At 56.7% G+C, this 19,160-nt stretch overlaps 3 protein-coding genes across 3 annotated transcripts in view; all 3 read left to right on the top strand.

Annotated features, from left to right (window-relative positions):
* The window catches only part of AKT2 (AKT serine/threonine kinase 2), a 30,635-nt gene extending 24,126 nt beyond the window's left edge, over nucleotides 1-6,509 (top strand). Inside the window, 7 exon segments of the mRNA XM_006905404.3 lie at nucleotides 572-640; nucleotides 1,316-1,438; nucleotides 2,440-2,568; nucleotides 2,773-2,987; nucleotides 3,472-3,559; nucleotides 3,648-3,750; nucleotides 4,840-6,509. Of these exon segments, the coding sequence (XP_006905466.1) occupies nucleotides 572-640; nucleotides 1,316-1,438; nucleotides 2,440-2,568; nucleotides 2,773-2,987; nucleotides 3,472-3,559; nucleotides 3,648-3,750; nucleotides 4,840-4,919 (807 nt within the window). The 3' untranslated portion in view covers nucleotides 4,920-6,509.
* Nucleotides 6,510-11,075: 4,566 nt separating this feature from the next.
* Nucleotides 11,076-14,831, top strand: CNTD2 (cyclin N-terminal domain containing 2). Its single transcript, XM_006927071.1, is given in 7 exon segments — nucleotides 11,076-11,134; nucleotides 11,136-11,358; nucleotides 12,656-12,745; nucleotides 12,815-12,970; nucleotides 13,521-13,679; nucleotides 13,770-13,921; nucleotides 14,666-14,831. Coding segments are annotated over 7 exon segments (1,005 nt in total).
* Nucleotides 14,832-17,342: 2,511 nt separating this feature from the next.
* TTC9B (tetratricopeptide repeat domain 9B) overlaps nucleotides 17,343-19,160 on the top strand; it is a 2,267-nt gene continuing 449 nt past the window's right edge. The window contains exons 1-2 of the mRNA XM_006905403.1: nucleotides 17,343-17,767; nucleotides 18,310-18,492. Coding sequence (XP_006905465.1) covers nucleotides 17,353-17,767; nucleotides 18,310-18,492 — 598 coding nt within the window. The 5' untranslated portion in view covers nucleotides 17,343-17,352. The remainder of the gene's footprint in view (nucleotides 17,768-18,309; nucleotides 18,493-19,160) is intronic.

The following is a 19,160-nucleotide window of genomic DNA, read 5'->3' as shown; positions in this document are numbered from 1 at the left end:
GGGGTGATGTGTGGTGTGTGTGTGGAGTCTGCGTGGTGTGTGGTGTGGGTGTGGTGTGTGGGGGCGGTTTGTGGTGTGGGGTGTGTGTGGTGTGTGTGTGGTGTGTGTGTGTGGTGTGTGGGGTGTGTGTGTGGGTATGGTGTGTGGTGTGTGTGGTACGTGTGTGGTGCGTGTGTGGTGTGTGTGTGTGGTGTATCTGGTGTGTGTGTGTGGTATGTGTGGTGTGTGTGTGGTGTGTGTGGTGTGTGTGTGTGTGTGGTGTGGGGGTGGGAGGGTGTGCACGCATGAGTTTAACACATTTGACTAACATAGGAAGGGTAAGGAGGCGTGGAACGGCTCTAGTTGCTCAGAACGCAGTCTTCCCCCCTGGCCCTGCCTCTCGGAGGCTTCGTGAAGGCAGAGGACAGGATTGCTCAGCACAGTAACTCCTGGCCTTCAGAGCTGCGAGCTCATTCACATACCCCAAAAGGCGAACTGCAGTTTGAACCCCAGCTGCCTGACTCCCATGGCGGGCCAGGGTGGCCGTGTCCAGCAGAGTCGGCAGCGCCCTGGCTCCCTCTCTTCCCCACAGGCGCTGAAGTACGCCTTCCAGACCCACGACCGCCTGTGCTTTGTGATGGAGTACGCCAACGGCGGCGAGGTGAGCCGCCCCCGCTTTCTGTGTGTCTCCTTCCCGAGGGTGAGTGTGGCGGCCAGACGGAGGGGGCGGAGGGAGCCTCCTGGCTGTCCGCTCCTTCCACCCTCCCGCACCTCGAGGCAGGTGTCGTCTTCCCATTCGCAGGTGGGGAAATGGGCTCAGAGGGGTCAAGGGCCTTGTCCAGGTTCACACAGCTAGTGGGTTGGTGGGCAGGGTACAGACCAAGGCACAGGGAGGTGTGGAGAGGGGACATCCCTGCAAAGAGCGCGTGCCAGTCCTCTGCTCTCCGAGCCCTGACGAGTCACTCGCTGTCACCTGATCCGGTCCTTCACACCTTTCTCTCTCGTGCAGATGGCAGATGTAGCTCGCTGGCTCACGATTGTGGGTTTCAGCCCATTTGGTCTCACAGCTGGTGGCACTTGCTCGTGACTTGTGTTCCTCTGCTTTCTCGCTGTCACGTTCTCATTCACCGTCCCTTCGTGTCATCTTCCCTTGCTTTCCCCTTGGTGCCTGCTGTCAGCCCTTTACTCTTCATCCCTTGCTCATTTTTTTTCTCACGGGAACTCTCATCGCCCCTCACTTGGTCCTTCTCGCTGTCACTTGCCGGTTTATGGAGCAGGTGTCACCAGGTCACTGGGAAGGGTCCCATCATTCCTCCCCCGCCCCCTCCTTTGGCAGCTGTTCTTCCACCTGTCCCGGGAGCGCGTCTTCACGGAGGAGCGGGCCCGCTTCTACGGCGCAGAGATCGTCTCGGCCCTGGAGTACCTGCACTCGCGGGACGTGGTTTACCGTGACATCAAGGTAGCACGCGGTCGCCTCCTGGCGAGGGCCCTTCTGAGCCTCTTACGAGCAGACAGACGCTCCTGTGCAGCCGGAGGGTGTACATGGATTGGTACCAGCACTTTAGAAGATGCTCTGGCAGAATCCACCACCATGAACATAGGGGTGCCCTGTGAGCCAGCCATTGTGCCCTAGCCATGTGCACATCAGGACAGACATGCTCTTAGCACTTTCCACACTAACCCCAGACTGGAAGCAGCCCGGCTGCCCGCTGCTCAGAAAGGATCAAGTCATGCGCTGTGTTCGCACTCTGGGGTTTGCATAGTTTTCAGAGAGAACAAAGTCCATGGACATAGCTCACGGGCTGAGGTCGACAGGGAAAGCTAGGATACAGCACGAATCTGTCGATTATAGGTGTACGCGTAGGTGGGAGAAGCTGCAAGGAAGAGCAGGGAGTAAGGTGGTTTCTCTGTCAGGCAGGGGGTGGATCTTCGCATGGAGCGGGTGCGTGGGTCCGAGGGGCTGGTGGTGATCTCTCCTCACCCGGGGGAGGTCATACAGAAGCCAGTCGCATGGAGCGGGTGCGTGGGTCCGAGGGGCTGGTGATCTCTCCTCACCCGAGGGAGGTCATACAGAAGCCAGTAAATTGCCCATTTGTATGAAGTTTAGTAAAAAATAGAAAAAGATGGTGTCCCCACATTCAGAGTTGGACAACTGCAGCTCAGTGGGGGAGGTGGCTTGGGCAGGGCCTGGCTCCACCTCTGCCCTGCTTCTCTCCGGCTTCTCTGGAGGGCAGCTGGGCGCTGGGGGGCTGTTGGCGGCTGGCCTCCCTCTGAGTCGCAGAGGGTGAGGGCTTAACCCTGTGCCGGGGGTATGCCCCATGGCCCAGCCTGGAGCCTCTGGTGTGACAGCTGCCACCCCAGGCCACAGCCCCCTCCAGGGCAGGTTTGGGCATCTGGGGTCTCGGGGCTGGCAGGAAGCCCGGGCAGGACATGTTCCTGATGCACTGACTTTTCCTACAGCTGGAAAACCTCATGCTGGACAAAGATGGCCACATCAAGATCACTGACTTTGGTCTGTGCAAAGAGGGCATCAGTGACGGGGCCACCATGAAAACCTTCTGCGGGACCCCGGAATACCTGGCACCTGAGGTGTTTGGGGCTGGAGGTCCCAGGGGCTTGTGAGGCCAAGGGAGGTGGGGCCCTGGGACCGTGCATTTCCCTTGCCCAGATGCTCTGATTCCTTAGGTCACCCTCCTCAGCTCCAGGTGGGGCCTAGTTCCCGCTTGTCCCTGGGCCCGTCAGCTCCTAGGCCCCAGAGTGTGGGCCTGGCCCCTCACGGCCCCTCCCTGCCAGGTGCTGGAGGACAACGACTATGGCCGGGCAGTGGACTGGTGGGGGCTAGGCGTGGTCATGTACGAGATGCTTTGCGGCCGCCTGCCCTTCTACAACCAGGACCACGAGCGCCTGTTCGAGCTCATCCTCATGGAGGAGATCCGCTTCCCGCGCACGCTCGGCCCCGAGGCCAAGGCCCTGCTTGCTGGGCTGCTCAAGAAGGACCCAAAGCAGAGGTGAGGGCCAGAGTCTGCCCTGCCCAGCCCAGCACCACTTGCTGCCACTGTCCCCTCGGCCTGGAGGGGCAGTGTCCACAGGCACATTCGCTCATGCTTGTGTGGCGTGTGTTGTCCCCACACTACCGCTGATAACAGCCCCTGTAGCTGGCCCTTGAGGGACACTCCTGTAGGGCCAGGCCTGGTCTTACCCTCTGCCTACACTGCTTGTTTTATGGGGACACTGTGGAGCAGAGCAGCCCTGTGCCTGGCCTAGGGTCATATGTGGCAGAGCCAGGACGTGAGGTGGCCTCTCAGCTCGCATTCCGGACCAGGGCCAGGCCGCTGTCTCCTACTCTGCCCCTGGGCACGGGAGCGCTCTCCCGCTTCGCTCTCCTCCTCTGTGAAGTGGCCAGGACAGAGCCATTAAAGACCTGCACCGAAAGCCTGTCCCCCAAAACCCGGCGGTCTCGGGAGGCAGGTGCTCATGGCCATCTCTGCCCAGGCTTGGCGGGGGGCCCAGTGATGCCAAGGAGGTGATGGAGCACAGGTTCTTCCTCAGCATCAACTGGCAGGACGTGGTACAGAAGAAGGTGAGCATCACCGCCTGCCGCCCGTGGGGGACCTTGGCCGGGGCCTCCCATCCTCCGGGTCCTGAGCCTGGGCTCTTCCTGTCTGCAGCTCCTGCCACCCTTCAAACCTCAGGTCACGTCTGAGGTTGACACAAGGTACTTCGATGACGAGTTCACCGCCCAGTCCATCACAATCACACCCCCGGACCGCTGTGAGTGTCTGAGGCCCTGAACCCACTGGGCCTGGCCAGGGGTTGGTGTATGTGTGTTGGGGTCGTGATTCTGCTCCTGACCCAGTTCTCTAGGAGGAAGCTTACGGGGCTTTTGTTGTTGGGTCGCCTGCAAAAGTTAGGGTCACCAAGAGCCATTGGCTACATCACATTCCAGAGGTCGGGACAGAGGTCAGGGCAGGTGACCCTTGAGAAACTGTCAGTGCTGAGATGGCAGCTCCACAGTCATCTTTCCAAGTTGCCCAGGTCTTTGGGGCTGGATTGGTTCATTGCCCCTGCAGCTGTTTTGAGTTCTTACTCAGCTGCCAAGTGCTGGGCTCTGCTGGAGACGCAGCAGTGATGGAGACACCCCTGGGCCCTGCCCTCAGGGAGCTCCCAGTCCAGGTGGGTGACAGGGCTAGCGTGTAGGGGCACAGAGACTGGGGAAACCCAGACCAGATGCCTGACTCAGCCTGTGGTCAGATAGGACTTCCTGGCGGAGGAGACATGGCAGCTGAGACACATTCCTGGGAGAATGAATGGCATATGGGATGCCCAGAAATGCGAGCATTGCAGAGGTCAGAGTAGGTGGAGGGAAGGGGAGAGGGCTTGGGGGCCAGAGCAGTAGGATCTTGGGGACCACTGGGAGGAGTGGGCACTTGCGTGTGGAGCCATAGAAGAGTTTTGTGTAGAGGAGGGGGCAGGTTGCATGAGAACTTTAGAAGGACCTTCGGCTGCATGTGGTTGGAGGATTGTTGGGGACGGAGTGGTGGCCAGGTCAGGGGCTGGTCTGTAGAGATCTGGGTGGGCTGCAGTGGACCACCCTGGTGAACCGAGATGTGGGTGGGGAGGAGAGGCTGGTTGGCACTCAGGAGACTGAGTGAACAGCTCTGGGGGCGGGGCTCCGGCCTGGGGGCCTCTGTCAGGGAGGAAGTCTCATGGATGCCTCACCAGCTGGGGGTTCATACTGTGGTCTGCCTGCAGTCCTTGCTGGGGCTGGTCCCCCTCTGCCCCCAACCCCGGGAATCCAAGCGGGGTGCTCGGCCCTCTGCAGGCCGATTCTCCCCAATCCACCTCCACTGACCCCCGCAGATGACAGCCTGGGCTCGCTCGACATGGACCAGCGGACCCACTTCCCCCAGTTCTCCTACTCGGCCAGCATCCGCGAGTGAGCAGTGCTGCCTGCCCGCCGCTGACGCCGCCATAGGACACACGCACGGCTGCCATCACCGCCGGGGGGCTTTGTCCTTTTTTTTTTTTTTAACTTTTTGCCTTTTTCGTTTGCATCTCCATCCGTCACCCCCTCACCCCCATTTCCAGTTTTTCCTTCAGCCCTCTGCCAGACTCCCCTCAGCGGACCCAGCAGCCCTGCCTTCAGGATCCGTCCTGTCCTCATCTCTGTGCCCGGAGCAGGACTAGGGAGACTCCGCCACCTGCCCCAGGACCCAGCTTGTGGGTGGCTGGGGGATTCCGTTTTTAATCAGCACAAGCCCCAGTGAAGGGTGAAGGTGGAGTGGGGGACCTGCCTGGATTTCTGGCCGGGCGCCCACAGGCAGCCTGCCTCTGCGCTGCTGCCGCCCTCGGAGGCTGCCTTCTGCTGGGCCACCTGGTGGACGGGACAGCATCGTGGGGCTGCCTTCCAAGCCTGCCGTTAGGCTCCAAGTGGCCTGGAGAGGGGGTTGCCAAGCCGCCTCCCCCCATGGGGGCAGAAGAGCAATAATGTCTAGGGACAGGCGCGGCCTTTGGGAGCTGCAGGAACAGAGGTCTAGGGCTTTCTCATGCGGCTGGGGCCCGGGTACCCTGTGGGGCATCTGGAGGGGCCCGGGGTGGGGGCGCTGCCCCCTCCACGCCCCACGCTGCTCTCTGGCCCTGCAGACGAGGCAGGAGGAACATTTGGGGGTGGCCTCCCCCGCCCCCCAGCCCCGTGCCTTACCAGGGCTTCCTTCCAGCTGGCCTTACCTCCCGCTGGACCCGGGCCTGGCCCTGGCCCCTTGGAGGACGGGGGCCGGGATCGTCCCTTCTCTCTGCCTGGGGCGGAGCGGCAGCAGCCTCAGCTGTTACACATCTCGCACCGAGACAGTATTGGGCCCCATGGACTCGGGTCAAGGAGGGGATGGGGTTGGTGTCTCCAGTATGTTCGGGGAGGGGGGTGGGGCCTGTGAGAAGGGAGGCTCCAGGCCACCTCACCCCCTCCCCCTCTCTCATCCCCACGTTTTGCAGCCTTAAAGTGAACGTGTCAGTGCTCTGGGCACTCGTGAGTGTGCCTCGGACTGTGTGTAGGCGGCCCTGTGCATCTGGGACACAGATGCACATGGGGGGTGTGCGTGCGTGCGTGTTGGGTATGTGTGTGTGAGGGCAAGTGTGTCCCAGCCTCGAGTGTGGGTGCTGTGTGTGGGTTCGGCACCAGTCCCTGGCCCGAGCATTTCATCCCCGGGGAGGGGTGTTGGCCTAGCTGGGGAGCCACACCTGAGGGTCACTTGCTGCCCTGTCCCTCCCCCCCTTCCCACCAACATCTCCAGGTGTTTGGAAGGTAGTTTTTGTGGCTTCGATCTCCTCCCCCCCGCCCCACCACCTCCTGTACTAGGTAGTTCACAGAGAGACATCTTGGGGTGGGGGGGTTGGTTTAGAGGGGTGTGGGGGGGTCTCTTCCTCTTTGTGTGCGTATGTCATTTATCTGACAATTCTCCCTCCTCCCCAGTGGCCCTTCCCCATTCCTTGTATTTGTACGGTACAAGCAATAAAGACACGCGTTTCAGACTGGGGCCACCATCCTGGGCCTTTGCTTGCAGCTGGCCCCTGGCGCCAGCCGCGTCCTGCTCCCACTGCTCGGTCAGGTGGGCCCATCAAGCCCCGAGGGGGAAGCAGGTGGAGGGAGCATCTGGGGCGGGGGTGTCGTCGAGCTCAGGCGGAGAGGGAGAGGGCTGCTGGGGGTGGAAACTGCTGAGAAGTTTGGGAGGGCTCCCTGGGCCTGGGGTGGCTGTGTGGTGGACAGAGACCATCCCAGGCCTTCAAGCTGCTTAGGCAGAATGAGGTGGGGTGGAGGGCCTGGTGTGGGAGGGTTGGTGGCTCTGAACGAGGAAGGTGCAAGGTGTCACTCAAGGCGGGCAGTGAGCTGAGGGAGCACATTCACTTCCCATGGCCCTTAGGCCCTAGAGCGGCGTCACTAATACAAGTGGTGACTGTCAGCTGGGAGCACCTCAGGGTGGGTCACAGCCCTCACAACTCTGAGAGTCCCGTGACAGCTGTCCCCTTTATCGTGGCATTCCCATGCTCGAATCACTTCCCCCGGATGCTGGGACCAGGGCTGCCCTGCTGAGCACAGGTGAATTCAATGTCCAGTTTTGCGAGAAGCGATTAGGGCTGCACACGTGGAGTCTGAGATCTTAGGTGAGGGGGACAGAAAAGCTGAACGCAGTTGATGGACATCTGCATCAGCACAGCCAAGACAAAGAATTGGGCATTTTCTTTCCTAATTTCATATGGACTTTATTTAATGACACAAATGTGACCTCGTGGTCATAAGGTAAACCATAGAGAGGCTTATAAAGAAAAGATTTTTACTCTCCTAGTCGCAGCCCCGAGGTGACCGTACTAGAGTCTTTCCCACGCCGCGTTGTCCCTGGCTCTGTGTCTGGTACTCGCTCTGTGAGCGCTCGTGCCACGTTCCACAGATGGGCTCCTGCCAGCAACCTGCTGCCTCCCTCCGTTGAATGTCTGTCCTTAGATGTAGTGGTACTTTTTATTTCTGTAGAACGTTCCCCAAAGAGTTTTAGGTGGAAGAGTTTTAATAATAAAATTTCATCTATTAGAAAAACTAAAATTTGTGAGTAATCTGTCCTGTTACGTGCATGTGGAAAATTCACATGTTTTGGTTGTGTGTGTGAATAACACAAGCAACACAAAGTATGTGGAAGAAAATAAAAATGAGCAGATCCCAGGCCTTGAGTGCTTATTCTAGTACTCAGGTTACCTCTGTGCAGATGGAGGTGGCATTGTAAAAAGGCTGGTCCCTTCTTTTTTTGCCTGTCTTTTCTCCCCGTTAGTTGTGCCAAGCCCCTGGGCTGTATCCAGCCACCTCGTACTCACACTCCTGCCAACACGTGTGCATTCATAGGTGTGTGGGGTCATTGTTAAGATGAGATTCTCTTTTAGCTACTTTTCAGCGTTTAGGGGACTCCTCAGGGATGTTGCTGTCCTGCCTTTATTTTTTTCTTGCTACGAACAGTACTGTAATAAACCTTAATCCATTTTTACCATGCTTGAGCATTGTTTTTGGTGGCCTACATCCCAGGGTTGCTGCATTTTAATACGTGTCAGATAGCTTTCCAAACAAGTGTAGTGATTCACATATTTTTAACTTTGATTTTGAAATAATGGCAGATGGGTATAAAACTTTGAAACTTTTAAAAATAGTGCTTAGGTGTTGCTAGAACTGGAGCAAGAACTACATGAGATGAGCCTGGAGCATCTTGTAACACCCAGAAGTAAGGACCTGCTAAAAAAACACCTCACTGATGGGGGCATGGAAAGGGACCGAAGGGCTAATGGGCACAGCGCCCAGTGGCCAAAGCCGAAAGCAACTGGAGCAAAGTAAATAGCATAGCATTGGGTTATACCCAAAGTATAAAATGAGTCTGTACTGATAAATGATAAATGAGAAGAGACATCTCTACAGAATTCCAGATAATTTCTGTAGCTACTCTGCCTTCAAGGAGGGGGACACAACCCCGACTCTTCAGATGTGGGACTACAAAGAGCCTTCTTTCAAAAAGGACAGTTTAAGAAGGAGGAAGAGGCTGACAAACACACCAGCTGGTGAGCGAGGTCAGTGTCAGCGGCAATGAGGTGCGTCGGCAGTTATGTGTCTGACCCGCTGCAGTTACTGTGGTACTTCACCTCTGTGACCTTCCCCAAAATGGATTTCCCCATTCTGAGAAAGGAAACAGGCAAATCCCAACTGAGAGACATTCTACGAAATACCTGACCACTAGTTCTCGAAACTGGCCAGGTTGTTCAAAACGAGAAAAGCCTGAGAAACTGTCAGAGCCAAGAAAAGCCTTAGGAGACATGAAGACTGTAATGTATCCTGAATGGGATCCTGGAACAGAGAGGACATTAGGTAAAAAGTCAGGAAGTCTTAATAAAACATGGACTTTAATAACATATCCTTGTTGGTTCCTTAAATGAGACAAAATGGGGTATATGAGAACTCTGCAACTTCTCGTAAATCTCAATGTATTTATTTAGAAAATGTACAAAATATTCTCATCTCCCCCTCACACAGGTTCTCCTGGGTGTTTTACAGTTCCCTCCCTCATCCTCCATATTTATATATCCTATAACAAGAACATTCTCTTACAGAGCTGCAGCCCAGTAATCAAGACTAGGATGTCAACACTGAAATGGTCACACTAATGTCCTTGTATACGAAAGAAAAACTTCCTGGCTAGAGACTCCGTCCAGGCTCACAAGCTGCATTCAGCTGTCAGGCTTGACACTTGCAGGGAGGGCAGTTATTCTGCAGAACTGCCCCTCCGTTCGGGACTGTTGCCGGATGTTTCTTCGTGGTTATATTCATGCTGTTTTTGGCAGAAATTCCCAGAAATGATGTGCGCTTTTCAGTGCATCCTATCAGGAAGCACGTGAGATGATCTCTCCCATTACTGGTGGTGACTGACCCCTTGGTTAAGGTGGTGTCAGGTTTCTCTGCTGTAAAGCCACTATGTTGCCTTTATAGTTAGTATCTTGTGTAGAGATACTGGAGAATGTAAATATCTGGGTTCTCACCAAGTGTCAGGTGATGGGAACAGCAAGCACAAAAGCCCCTGACGTGTTTGGGGAACAAAAAGAGGACAAGGTGTCTCAAGTGGAGTGAGGGAAGGGTAGAGCGGAAGGAAATGAGGTTAGAGAGAGAACACGGGGCCAAAGGGACCTTGTGGCCAAGGTAAGGAGTTTGGTTTTAAGTGTGACAGGAAGCCATTGGTCCAGCATCTCACACTTTTCTCTCTGCTTGCTTTTCCAGCCTCACTGGCCTCTCAATGCCTGAAAATAGGAAGCTCTTTTCTACCTCAGGGCCTTTGCTCAGGCTGTTTCCTCCATTTGGGATATTCTCCCCTCTCTCTGCATTCCTGGCTCTTTCAGTTTTCAGCTCCAATGTCACCTCTTCAGAGTGGTCCCTCGAGACCACTATTTCTAAGTTAAATTCAGCCTGTTCACTCATTCATCCAACAAATATTTATTGAGTGAGTGCTGTGTGCCCAGCCCTGTTCTAAGCTCTGGGACTACAGCAATGAAAAGCCCGAGAAGCCCTGTCTCATGGGGTTCACATTCTAGTCAGGAGGGAGACAATAAGGTGGTAAATGCTAAGAAGAGAATAAGTACAGAGAATGGGGACATAAAGTGCTCAGGATGACACTTTCATGGAGAAGGTAACATCTGAGTAAACACCTTGAAGTGTGGGGTCCGGGAGGGAAGAACATTTCAGGCAGGGGAAATGGCCAGTGCAAAGGCCCTGAGGTCGGAGCGTGCCTGGTGTGGGTGAGGACGAGCCAGGAGGCCAGTGCGGTGGGGGAGGGAGTGAGGGAGATAGCAATAGGAGATGAGCTCACAGGTGTGTGTGGGGTGGAGGATAATATAGGGCCTCGTGGACTTTCAGGGAGATGGCAACCATGATGGAGTTCTGAGCGGAGGCTGAGTGTGATCTGACTTACTAGGTGTGCACAGGATCCCTTCTGGCCGCTTGTGGGGGAAGCGACTGTAGGAGCTGGGGACAGGGAGGAGGCCGCTGCACTGGTCCAGACCGATTGCTGGGGACTCGGCCCCATCACCGGCTCAGCTGAGGGACGCGCTGGCTTGGAAAGGCAGCGGCTGCAGCTGGGTCGCTCACGGCTCAACTCCCACTGCAGGGAACACAGAGCTTCCATAAATATTCGTGAAGCGACTGGTAGGTCCCATGTCTTGAGTTTTGACTGTATTAAGCCCTGTGCTGGCCACTTAATAAAGACAAACTTATACAATCCTCAGGACAACTCTGTCGGCTGGATTTTGAAATAATTCCCGCTTCATAGCTGAAGAAAATGAGGCTCCGAGGGGCTGCTCTGGTCATGTAGTAAGTGGCAGGACGCGGGCTTGACTCCAGCTTCCTGATCTTACAGGGTTCGGAGCGGCAGAGCCGACTTGTGCTGCACCCTCCATTTCCAACGCACCTGCCCAGGTGAGGCGTGCTCAACGCGCATGCGCCCAGACGCATTTAAAGCGCCGCGCGCGGGGCCTTCTTCCATCAGGAAGGGGGTGGGCGCTCGGTTTCGCCCCTGATGCCAGTCAGGAGGATGCTGGTGAGATGCAAGAACCGGGGTCCCACCTCCCGCCTTGGGCCTCCCTGCAGGCGCTGACCTCAGCCCGTCTCCCCTGCAGAGTCCGGCTGCCTCCCTCGACCCAGAACCTCTGAGTGCCGCGGTCCCAGACGTCGTCCCCGCGGGCACGAGCGCTTCCCTAGGACGCCCGGAGAAGCCTCCGGGGTCGTGCGCGCCTCCGGGGCTGGAGGAGGCGCTCGGCGCCCTGGGGCTGCAGGGAGAACGCGAGTACGCGGGGGACATCTTCGCCGAGGTCTTGGTGAGAGGGCCGCCCCAAGCCCCGGAGGACAGCGGAGCCGGGCGGGTTAGCCGAAGCCAGAGCTGCCGAATTCGCCCGGCGCCCACTCGCCAGGCGTTTCTGAACTCCCTCCCGGCCAGCAGTCTGTCTCTTCCCGTCCCACTGACTTCCCCGCCCCGCCCCAAGTTCGCGGATTGGTTTTTCCCGCATAGTTACCCTCGAATGCCCTTCTCTATCCTCCCCAACCTGTTTGCAGCCCCTCCTTCGATATTTCAGAGCTCCTCGTTCGTCACTTCTATTCGTTTCAGAAATGTTTAGCGACTTATTAACAAGTGTTTTAGAGCATGTTCTAGGCACTGGGGATGCTGTGATGAACAACATAGACAGTCTGTCCTCATTGCGGGGAGACGCGCAAACAAATGTAGGTGATAATTTTAGAACGGCCACGAAGACCAAAACACAGGCCGTTGGTAGTCCACAGACATCTGTCTGAGACAGGCACTGTCAGAAGAAACACCGAAGGGACAAATTTAACGTGAGCGTCTCTCCGGGCCACGTCTCTGTTAGGAACCTAGATACAGCTGGCGTTGGGACAGTAATACCTGCCCTGTGATGTCTGCAGCCTAGTGGGGCAAACAGACAAAACAAACAAGGAAACACCGGCTCTCTCCAGACTGAAAAGTACTTTGAGGGAAATAAGATGATGAAATAGGAGTATGGGTAAAGTCGGGGAAATTTTAGTTAGGACTAAGGAGTCAGCAAAGGACCGCTTCAGGTGGAGGGCACAGTACACACATGAAAAGGCCCTGAGGTAGGAATGAGCTTGGCAGAGCCAGGGGCCAAAAGAAGCCTTGTGTGGCTGGAGTGTGACTTGAGAGCACAAAGAGGTGATGTTAGAGCAGGGGCAGGGCCCTGAGAGAGTCTGAAAGAAATTAGGATTTTCTCCTGACGGTACTTACTGGAAGCCCTGGAAGGGTTTTGAGCTGGGGAGCTCCTTGGCCAGGTTCGTACTTTGGTAAAGACCCTTCTGGGTGCTCTGAGGGTTGGTGACCACGAGTGGAGTCTGAGGATCCAGGGAGAGATGCCCCAGAGGTCCTGTGGCAATGGGGGCTGCAGACTGGAGAGATGGGTAAGGAGGCGACCAGAAAAAAAGTCCAGGGTTCAAGAGCAGCACGTCTGGAGATGCTGGAGGCCAGTTTGGGTTTGGCGCTCGTGTCATGTCCAGCTGGTGCGGGGATGCTGCGGCACCCAGGGCTGGACTCAGGAGAGAAGCCGAGGTACAGGTGCGGAGAGTGAGGCCGTCCCTGCCCAACCCCAGGTGTGCCGTGCGCCGCCCCGGAGGGCCCTGCCCCGCACCGTGACCCCGGAGATGCGCGCGCTAGTGGTGGATTGGCTGGTTCAGGTGCACGTACGTACCGGGGAGGGGGCGGCGCTGGGCCTGCGTCGCAACCTGGTGGTCACCCGCACTTTTCCCCAGGAGTACCTGGGCCTGGCAGGGGACACGCTCTACCTGGCCGTGCACCTGCTCGATTCCTACCTGCGCTCGGGCCGAGTGCGCCTACGTCACCTGCAGCTGCTGGGCGTGGCCTGCCTGTTCGTGGCGTGCAAAGTGGAAGAGTGCGTGCTTCCCGAGGTACTTCCGGGGCGGGGCTGGGAGGGCGGAGCCCTTACTACTCGCCGCAGTCCCAAGATGAACGCTCACTGTGCCGAGCACTGTGCCCAGCGAGTGCTTTAAGTCCTCTTGGAATCTCAGCAGACCTGTATAAGTTCGGGGCTATCAATGTGTCCCTTTAACAGAGAAGATTGAGGCCCAGCAGTTGGGACTTGGACTCAGTCTCGAATAGTTATAGTAGCTATAATTCTTCTTGAGTAGATACAGTTAACATGACCAACCTTAGTGCTTTAGCAGAACTGCGTGGTGAAGTAGGAGCAACATCGTCCTTTTACAGATGAGCTGAGTCTTAGAACGCTCCCGCGAATGTCCATGTCACGCAGTGCACAATTGGTAGAGTTTGAACTCGAACCCAGGTATTTCCGACTCTGAAGCCTCCGTTCTCCGCTACTTCCAGACAAATCAGTGGCTCCATTTTACAGACTAGGAAACAGAAGTCCAGAAATGGGACGGAACAGATCCCAAGTTACTCCATGGCAGGGAGTAACACCTCTTTCTCCACAATCCGCAGCCCGCCTCCCTTTGCCTCTTGGGCGCTGGCTCCTTCTCACAGGCCGAGCTTCTGCGCGCGGAGCGCCGTGTCCTGAGTCGCTTGGATTTCCGGCTGCACCACCCAGGTCCGCTCCTCTGCCTTGGGCTACTCGCTGCTCTGGCCAGGAGCAGTCCCCAGGTGAGCGGGGCGGAGGCGTGGCCTGCATGGACTTGGGGCGCGGCCTGCGAGGCTAGGGGCGTGGTCTGCTAGTCTCTGTGGCGTTGGCAGGTGATGCTACTTGCTACTTACTTCCTGGAGCTGTCTCTGCTGGAGGCCGAGGCCGCTGGCTGGGAGCCTGGTCGCCTTGCAGCTGCAGCGCTGAGCCTGGCGCACCGCGTGCTCGACGGGTCGGGCTCTGGGCTGGAGCCGGCATTTTACAGGTATGGACACGGCGGTGGGCCTCTCCACCCTCCTGAGAGTCGGCGACTTCAGAGATCTGCCTTTCTGGTTGCTGTCTTTAATTACCGTCACAGAGAATGAGAGACATTTATGGAGAAGGGGGACACGATGACCCCTAGACTTGATTTTTCTCAGTGTAGGAGAGAATGGGGTAGGGGGGAGGCGGATCCCATTTGCTTTTCTCTAGGGGCGTCTGAGAGCATGGCGGTGTTTATCCAGATCTGGGGACCCTTAATCTTGTCCAGGGTGTGAGATAGGATCTCCCAGGCCCAGAAGATGCTCTCACTGCGTTCCAGGGTTGAGAATGAGAGGTCTGCCAGCCTCGAGTTCCTCAGCTCACTAGCCGCGAACGGGGTGTCCCTTCATCTGCTAGAGCTCCCACCTCCCTGTTAACCCCGCCACCGAGGGGCAGAATGAATCGTCTTTGCTCCCAGCCCATGACCCTGCGTAGAGCTGGATGCGTGCTTGTCCTCATCCCCACTCCTTCCCTCCCCGAGGGCCCTGGCTCTCCCTAGCTGCGCCCTGTGGGGAGAATCGGGGGTCTGCCGCTCCTCGGCTCCCTCCAGGCACTCTAGATGAGTGTCCGACCTCGAGAGAGCCCCTGGGCAGTCCCCAGGGACGCAAGTCAACGCGTCTTCTCGGCCTCGAGTCCGCAGCTCCAAAGACAGGTCGTCTCCACCACTACCCCTTGCGTCCACCTCAGTTTCTCCGTTTCCCCGACGCAGCCCCGCGGAACTGGGCAGTCTCGAGCCGTGCATGGCCCGCGCCGCGCTCCGAGGCCCTGCACCCGGCCGCGCCGCGATCTTCCTCAAGTATGCGCGGCCCCAGCGCCATGGCACCAGCCTCGCCGCCGCCCGTCTGCTCCGCCGCCCCCAGCCGGGGCCGCCCTGAGACCCTATCAAAAAAGACTCCGTGTGTGTCCGCGTCCCACTTCAATAAAAGAGTTTTATTCCAAGCGCTCTCTGTCCTCATTGGTTGAATCCGGCCCTTCTCTCCCTTTCGATTGGTCAATTTCCGGTCCTCGCTTTTCTCTGATTGGATGTCCTCACCAAGTTCCTTAAGGGATGCGGATTCCGAACTCTTCCGCGAGGGGGCACTGGCGGGCTTCTGCAAGCGCTGCTCAGACGGATCCAACCCGGATCCCAAGCGCAAACCCTTTCAGGAGAGGTGCGCAGAGATGCTAAGAGGAAAATCGTAACACAAGCTGAGTGGTCCTCAGCCTCAGGGTTGGGAAGAATTTAGGAGGGATGGGAACTGTGGGAAACTGAGAATGCCCGTCCCAGTCATGAATGCTACCTGGAGGTTGCCAGATTTTCAGATTTTATTCAAGTGAAGATGAAAATCTGCAATTTCATAAATATCTCTGCTTTTATATGTTGGATGCTAATTCAACATTTTTTTAGTGGTTGCACAAGTACAACACATCACATATGCTGACCTGCGAGGGTCATCAGTTTGTAACAGTACAGATCTTTGATGGCAAGAGTTTGGAAAATGGGACCTGATTTACTTAACCTCATTGAGGTGTGATGAGGTTGTAAGTTAACATACTCGTAAAGCTTTAGGGCATCGCCTGATATCTAGTGAGTGTTGTGAAAGTGCTCGCACTGCATCCTATCGGGACCGTGAGTCAGGACAGTGGTCCCCTGTTTCTACCTAGCCCCTTGCACCTAGCCATTTAGTAGGTGTTCAGAAAATATGTTATGAATCTCTACGTTTTAAATTAAAACAAAAACATACCTGAGGTGCAGAAAGGTGACCTCACTTCTCTGGAATTCAACCTCAGGAATATTAGACTTAACTAAGCCAGGTTTGGAGGTGCAGAGAGGAGGAAGTTTCTGCCCTTGAAATGTTCAAGATTGGAGGACCAGGGATGGGGGAGAGACTCACTTAGCAAAGCACAATAAGAGATAGAAGCGGATACTGCTTTGGGATGGAAGGTGCCCTGTTCAGGTTTGGGCCTGTTGGTTGGAACCCACCAGGGGACCTCCAGGGAGAGTATGTGCGGTGGTAGAGGGAGAGGACAGTGGAAATACAAACCTGGTGCTTGGAACTGAGACCGAAACTAGGGTCTTGTGGGGATGGAAGAGTTAATAAAGTCACTCACTCACTCACTCACTCACTCACTCATTTAACAATCATGTACAGATGCTGACTCAGAGCCAGGCACTTCTGATCGCCTACCTCACAGTCTCACAGATGATAAGAAAGGTTGTTAGTTGCCCATTACTGTACCGGGCCCTGTGCTAAGTGCTTTATCTGCATAACATAATCCAGTCCCTGCAACTACTCTGACGTAAACTCATGTGTTATCCCCATGTCACACAGAAGGAAAGCAAGGTAAGGCAGATCAAGGAACTTGGCCAAGATTCCACTGCTAAGTAAGTGGCTAAGAAGGGTTGAAGGACAAGTCTCGGTTTTTCTCTCAGAAGCCTCTCACGTTTCCTTTTCTGTACACTCCTTTACGATTGTGCTGCTCACTCTGGGCTGTCACTTACTTGCTTTTCCCACTGGTTTTCCTACCCAGACAGTGAGCTTGATGAGGGCAAGAAGCAGATGTCTCTTGTCCATACAGTTATCTTCTCCTCCAGGAAGCCATCACTCACACAACCTGTCTAGGGCAGGCGCCTCCTCTGGGCCCTCAGAGCCTGTTGTGCATCTTCCATCCTGGACTTGACTCCTCTGCCCGTGCCTCTCCCATCCCACCATGGCCACTTTGCCTCAGCTTCTCCAGCTAGCCTCCTCTGTGTTGTCATCGGCCGATGCTCTGTCTCCCCAGTGGATTCGGGGCCCAGTGAGGGTACGACCTGAAGCTCTCTCACTCCCTGCTATGTTCCAGCATCACCCAGCCCAGAGCTGGGCACGGAAAAGATATCAGTGAATACCTGTTTATTGCATAGATACACGAATGAGTTTCAAAGTTGCTATCATTATCCTATGTTACTGATGAGGATACTGGGTTCCAGGTAATTTAGGTGATTTGTCCAAGTCATACAAATAGTGAAAAAATAAGCAGGGAATTGAAACTGGGCAGCTCGAATCCATAGCCTGTGTCCCTATCCAACATGCCAAATGCCTAATGGTCTGAAAACCAGCTTTCCACGAGGTTGATATCCTCTTGCTCTTTCCCCTAGACTTGTCCTTTCCTTCTAGAAAGCTTCGGGAGCTTCGGGCAAGGGGGAGGAGAGCAGGCGGGGAGAGTAAGAGGCGTGGGAAGGAGAGAAAGGCAGGCTGGAGAATGAGGACTGGGCTAGTTTGAAGGAGAGAATGGGGAAGTCTTGAGGGGTTTCTCTAGACCCATAGGGGGCAGCCGGAGTCGGCTGCCGGAGGTGCGGGGGCGGAGAAAGGGTGGGGACCGGCCTCGCGGGGGACGATGCGGTAGCTGCAGCGGCGGCCGCAGGAGTTTCCCACAATGCAGCGCGGTGCGCTGTCCCCGGTGCTGATGCTCAGCGCTGCCCCAGAGCCTCCGCCGCGTCCGCCTCCCGCCCTTTCCCCACCCGGCCCTGGCCCCCGCCATGGCTCGGCAAAGCCCAGTCCTGCCCCAGAGCCGTCGGGGGGCCTGGGCGCGGCGCTCGACAGCAGCCTGCGGGCCGCCGTGGCGTTCAAGGCGGAGGGCCAGCGCTGTTACCGAGAGAAGAAGTTCCGGGAAGCCATCGGCAAGTATCATCGGGCACTGCTGCAGCTGAAGGCGGCGCAGGGTGCTCGCCCTGGAGGCCTGCCTGCCCCTACCCCTGGGCCCACTACCAGCCCAGGGCCGGCCCGCCTCAGCGAGGAGCAGCGGCGCCTGGTGGAGAGCACGGAGGTGGAATGTTACGACTCTCTCACGGGTACGCGGACGTCGTGGGGCGCAGAGGGTGCATATGTGACAGGGATGAGTAAGAGGCAATCATGAAGCCTTGGGCGGGGCGGGGGCTGGAGGCTTAAAGGGGCCAGGGCTGGGTTCTGTGGGGGGAGACCTCCGAACTTATCAAGGAGAGGGGTCGGGCTGTAGGGGACCACAGGGATGAAAAGAGCTGGGATGCAGGAAATGGGCTTTGGGCTGCCACCCGCGACCCTCAGGTGAGAAAAGCTTACCCTGGATGATCCCTATCCCTCACCTGAGAGCGCCCTTAGTAGTACTTCCCCCCTACGGAAATCGCCCGCTAGCGCGTCTGTGTTTTTTGCGCCCTCTAGCGGCGGCGCAGATTGAGTCTACTCTAACTGGTCAGAAACTCCGAAGCCCCCTGGTTGCCTGAGAAATCCATTAGGCCCCGCTCAGCCTTGGGATAAGGTGGATTTTCCCTGCAGCCTGAAAGCCAGGCTCCTCGCGGTCAGGTGAGGTCTCGGGGTGCCGGCAGGCTCTGAGAGAACCGGTCCCGATGCCCCGCAGCCTGCCTGCTGCAGTCGGAGCTGGTGAACTACGAGCGGGTGCGCGAGTACTGTCTCAAGGTGCTGGAGAAGCAGCAGGGCAACTTCAAGGCCACCTACCGCGCCGGCATTGCCTTCTACCACCTAGGTGACTACGCACGCGCGCTACGCTACCTGCAGGAGGCCCGCAGCCGGGAGCCCACAGGTGAGGTGAGGGGCGGGGCGGAGCAGGGAGAGGGGCTGACGCAGAGGAACCAAGGGGCTCCTGGCCAGGGCAGAGCTACTTCGAGGGAGTGCTGTACTACCCACCCTATTCCACCTCCCCCACCTGCCCCTTACGCACCCACTCATCCACTCACCCGCCATTCAGATGTCCACTCACCCACTCTTCCTTGATATTCACCTAACCACCTCCCATCTAGTCATTGACTCATCTTGATGCCTCCCACTCGGCAGCTCCCTCATCCACTCACCCCCTCATTTCCATTCCCCCACTCATTCATCCGCTCACTCATTAACCCATCCCCACACTCATCTATTCATTCACCTGTTCTCCCGGCCACCATTTGTGCAGCACTTACTGGGAGTCGGAGCCTAGGGTGGGCAATGCCAGGAAATTTGCTGAGGGGTAGTATGGGGGGTTGGCAGAGCTGGAAGCTTGTTCTTTGCCCTCTGGGAGGTCAGTCAGGGAGTGTGTGTGCGCGCGCGCACGTGCGTGCGTGCACGGACAATACAGTTCTGTATTAAGAGCAATGAAGAGGGAGAGCAACTGGTGCATGGCCCAGGGCCATGGGAACGGAGGCAAAATGAATTTCTGGTAAGTGGTTTGGAGAGAGCAGGCTTCTTGTAGTTTTGATTGGTTGAGTGTGACCA

This window comes from Pteropus alecto, unplaced genomic scaffold (assembly GCF_000325575.1).
Source record: "Pteropus alecto unplaced genomic scaffold, ASM32557v1 scaffold271, whole genome shotgun sequence".
NCBI lineage: Eukaryota > Metazoa > Chordata > Mammalia > Chiroptera > Pteropodidae > Pteropus > Pteropus alecto.
This window is presented reverse-complemented; position numbering and strand designations above follow the sequence as displayed.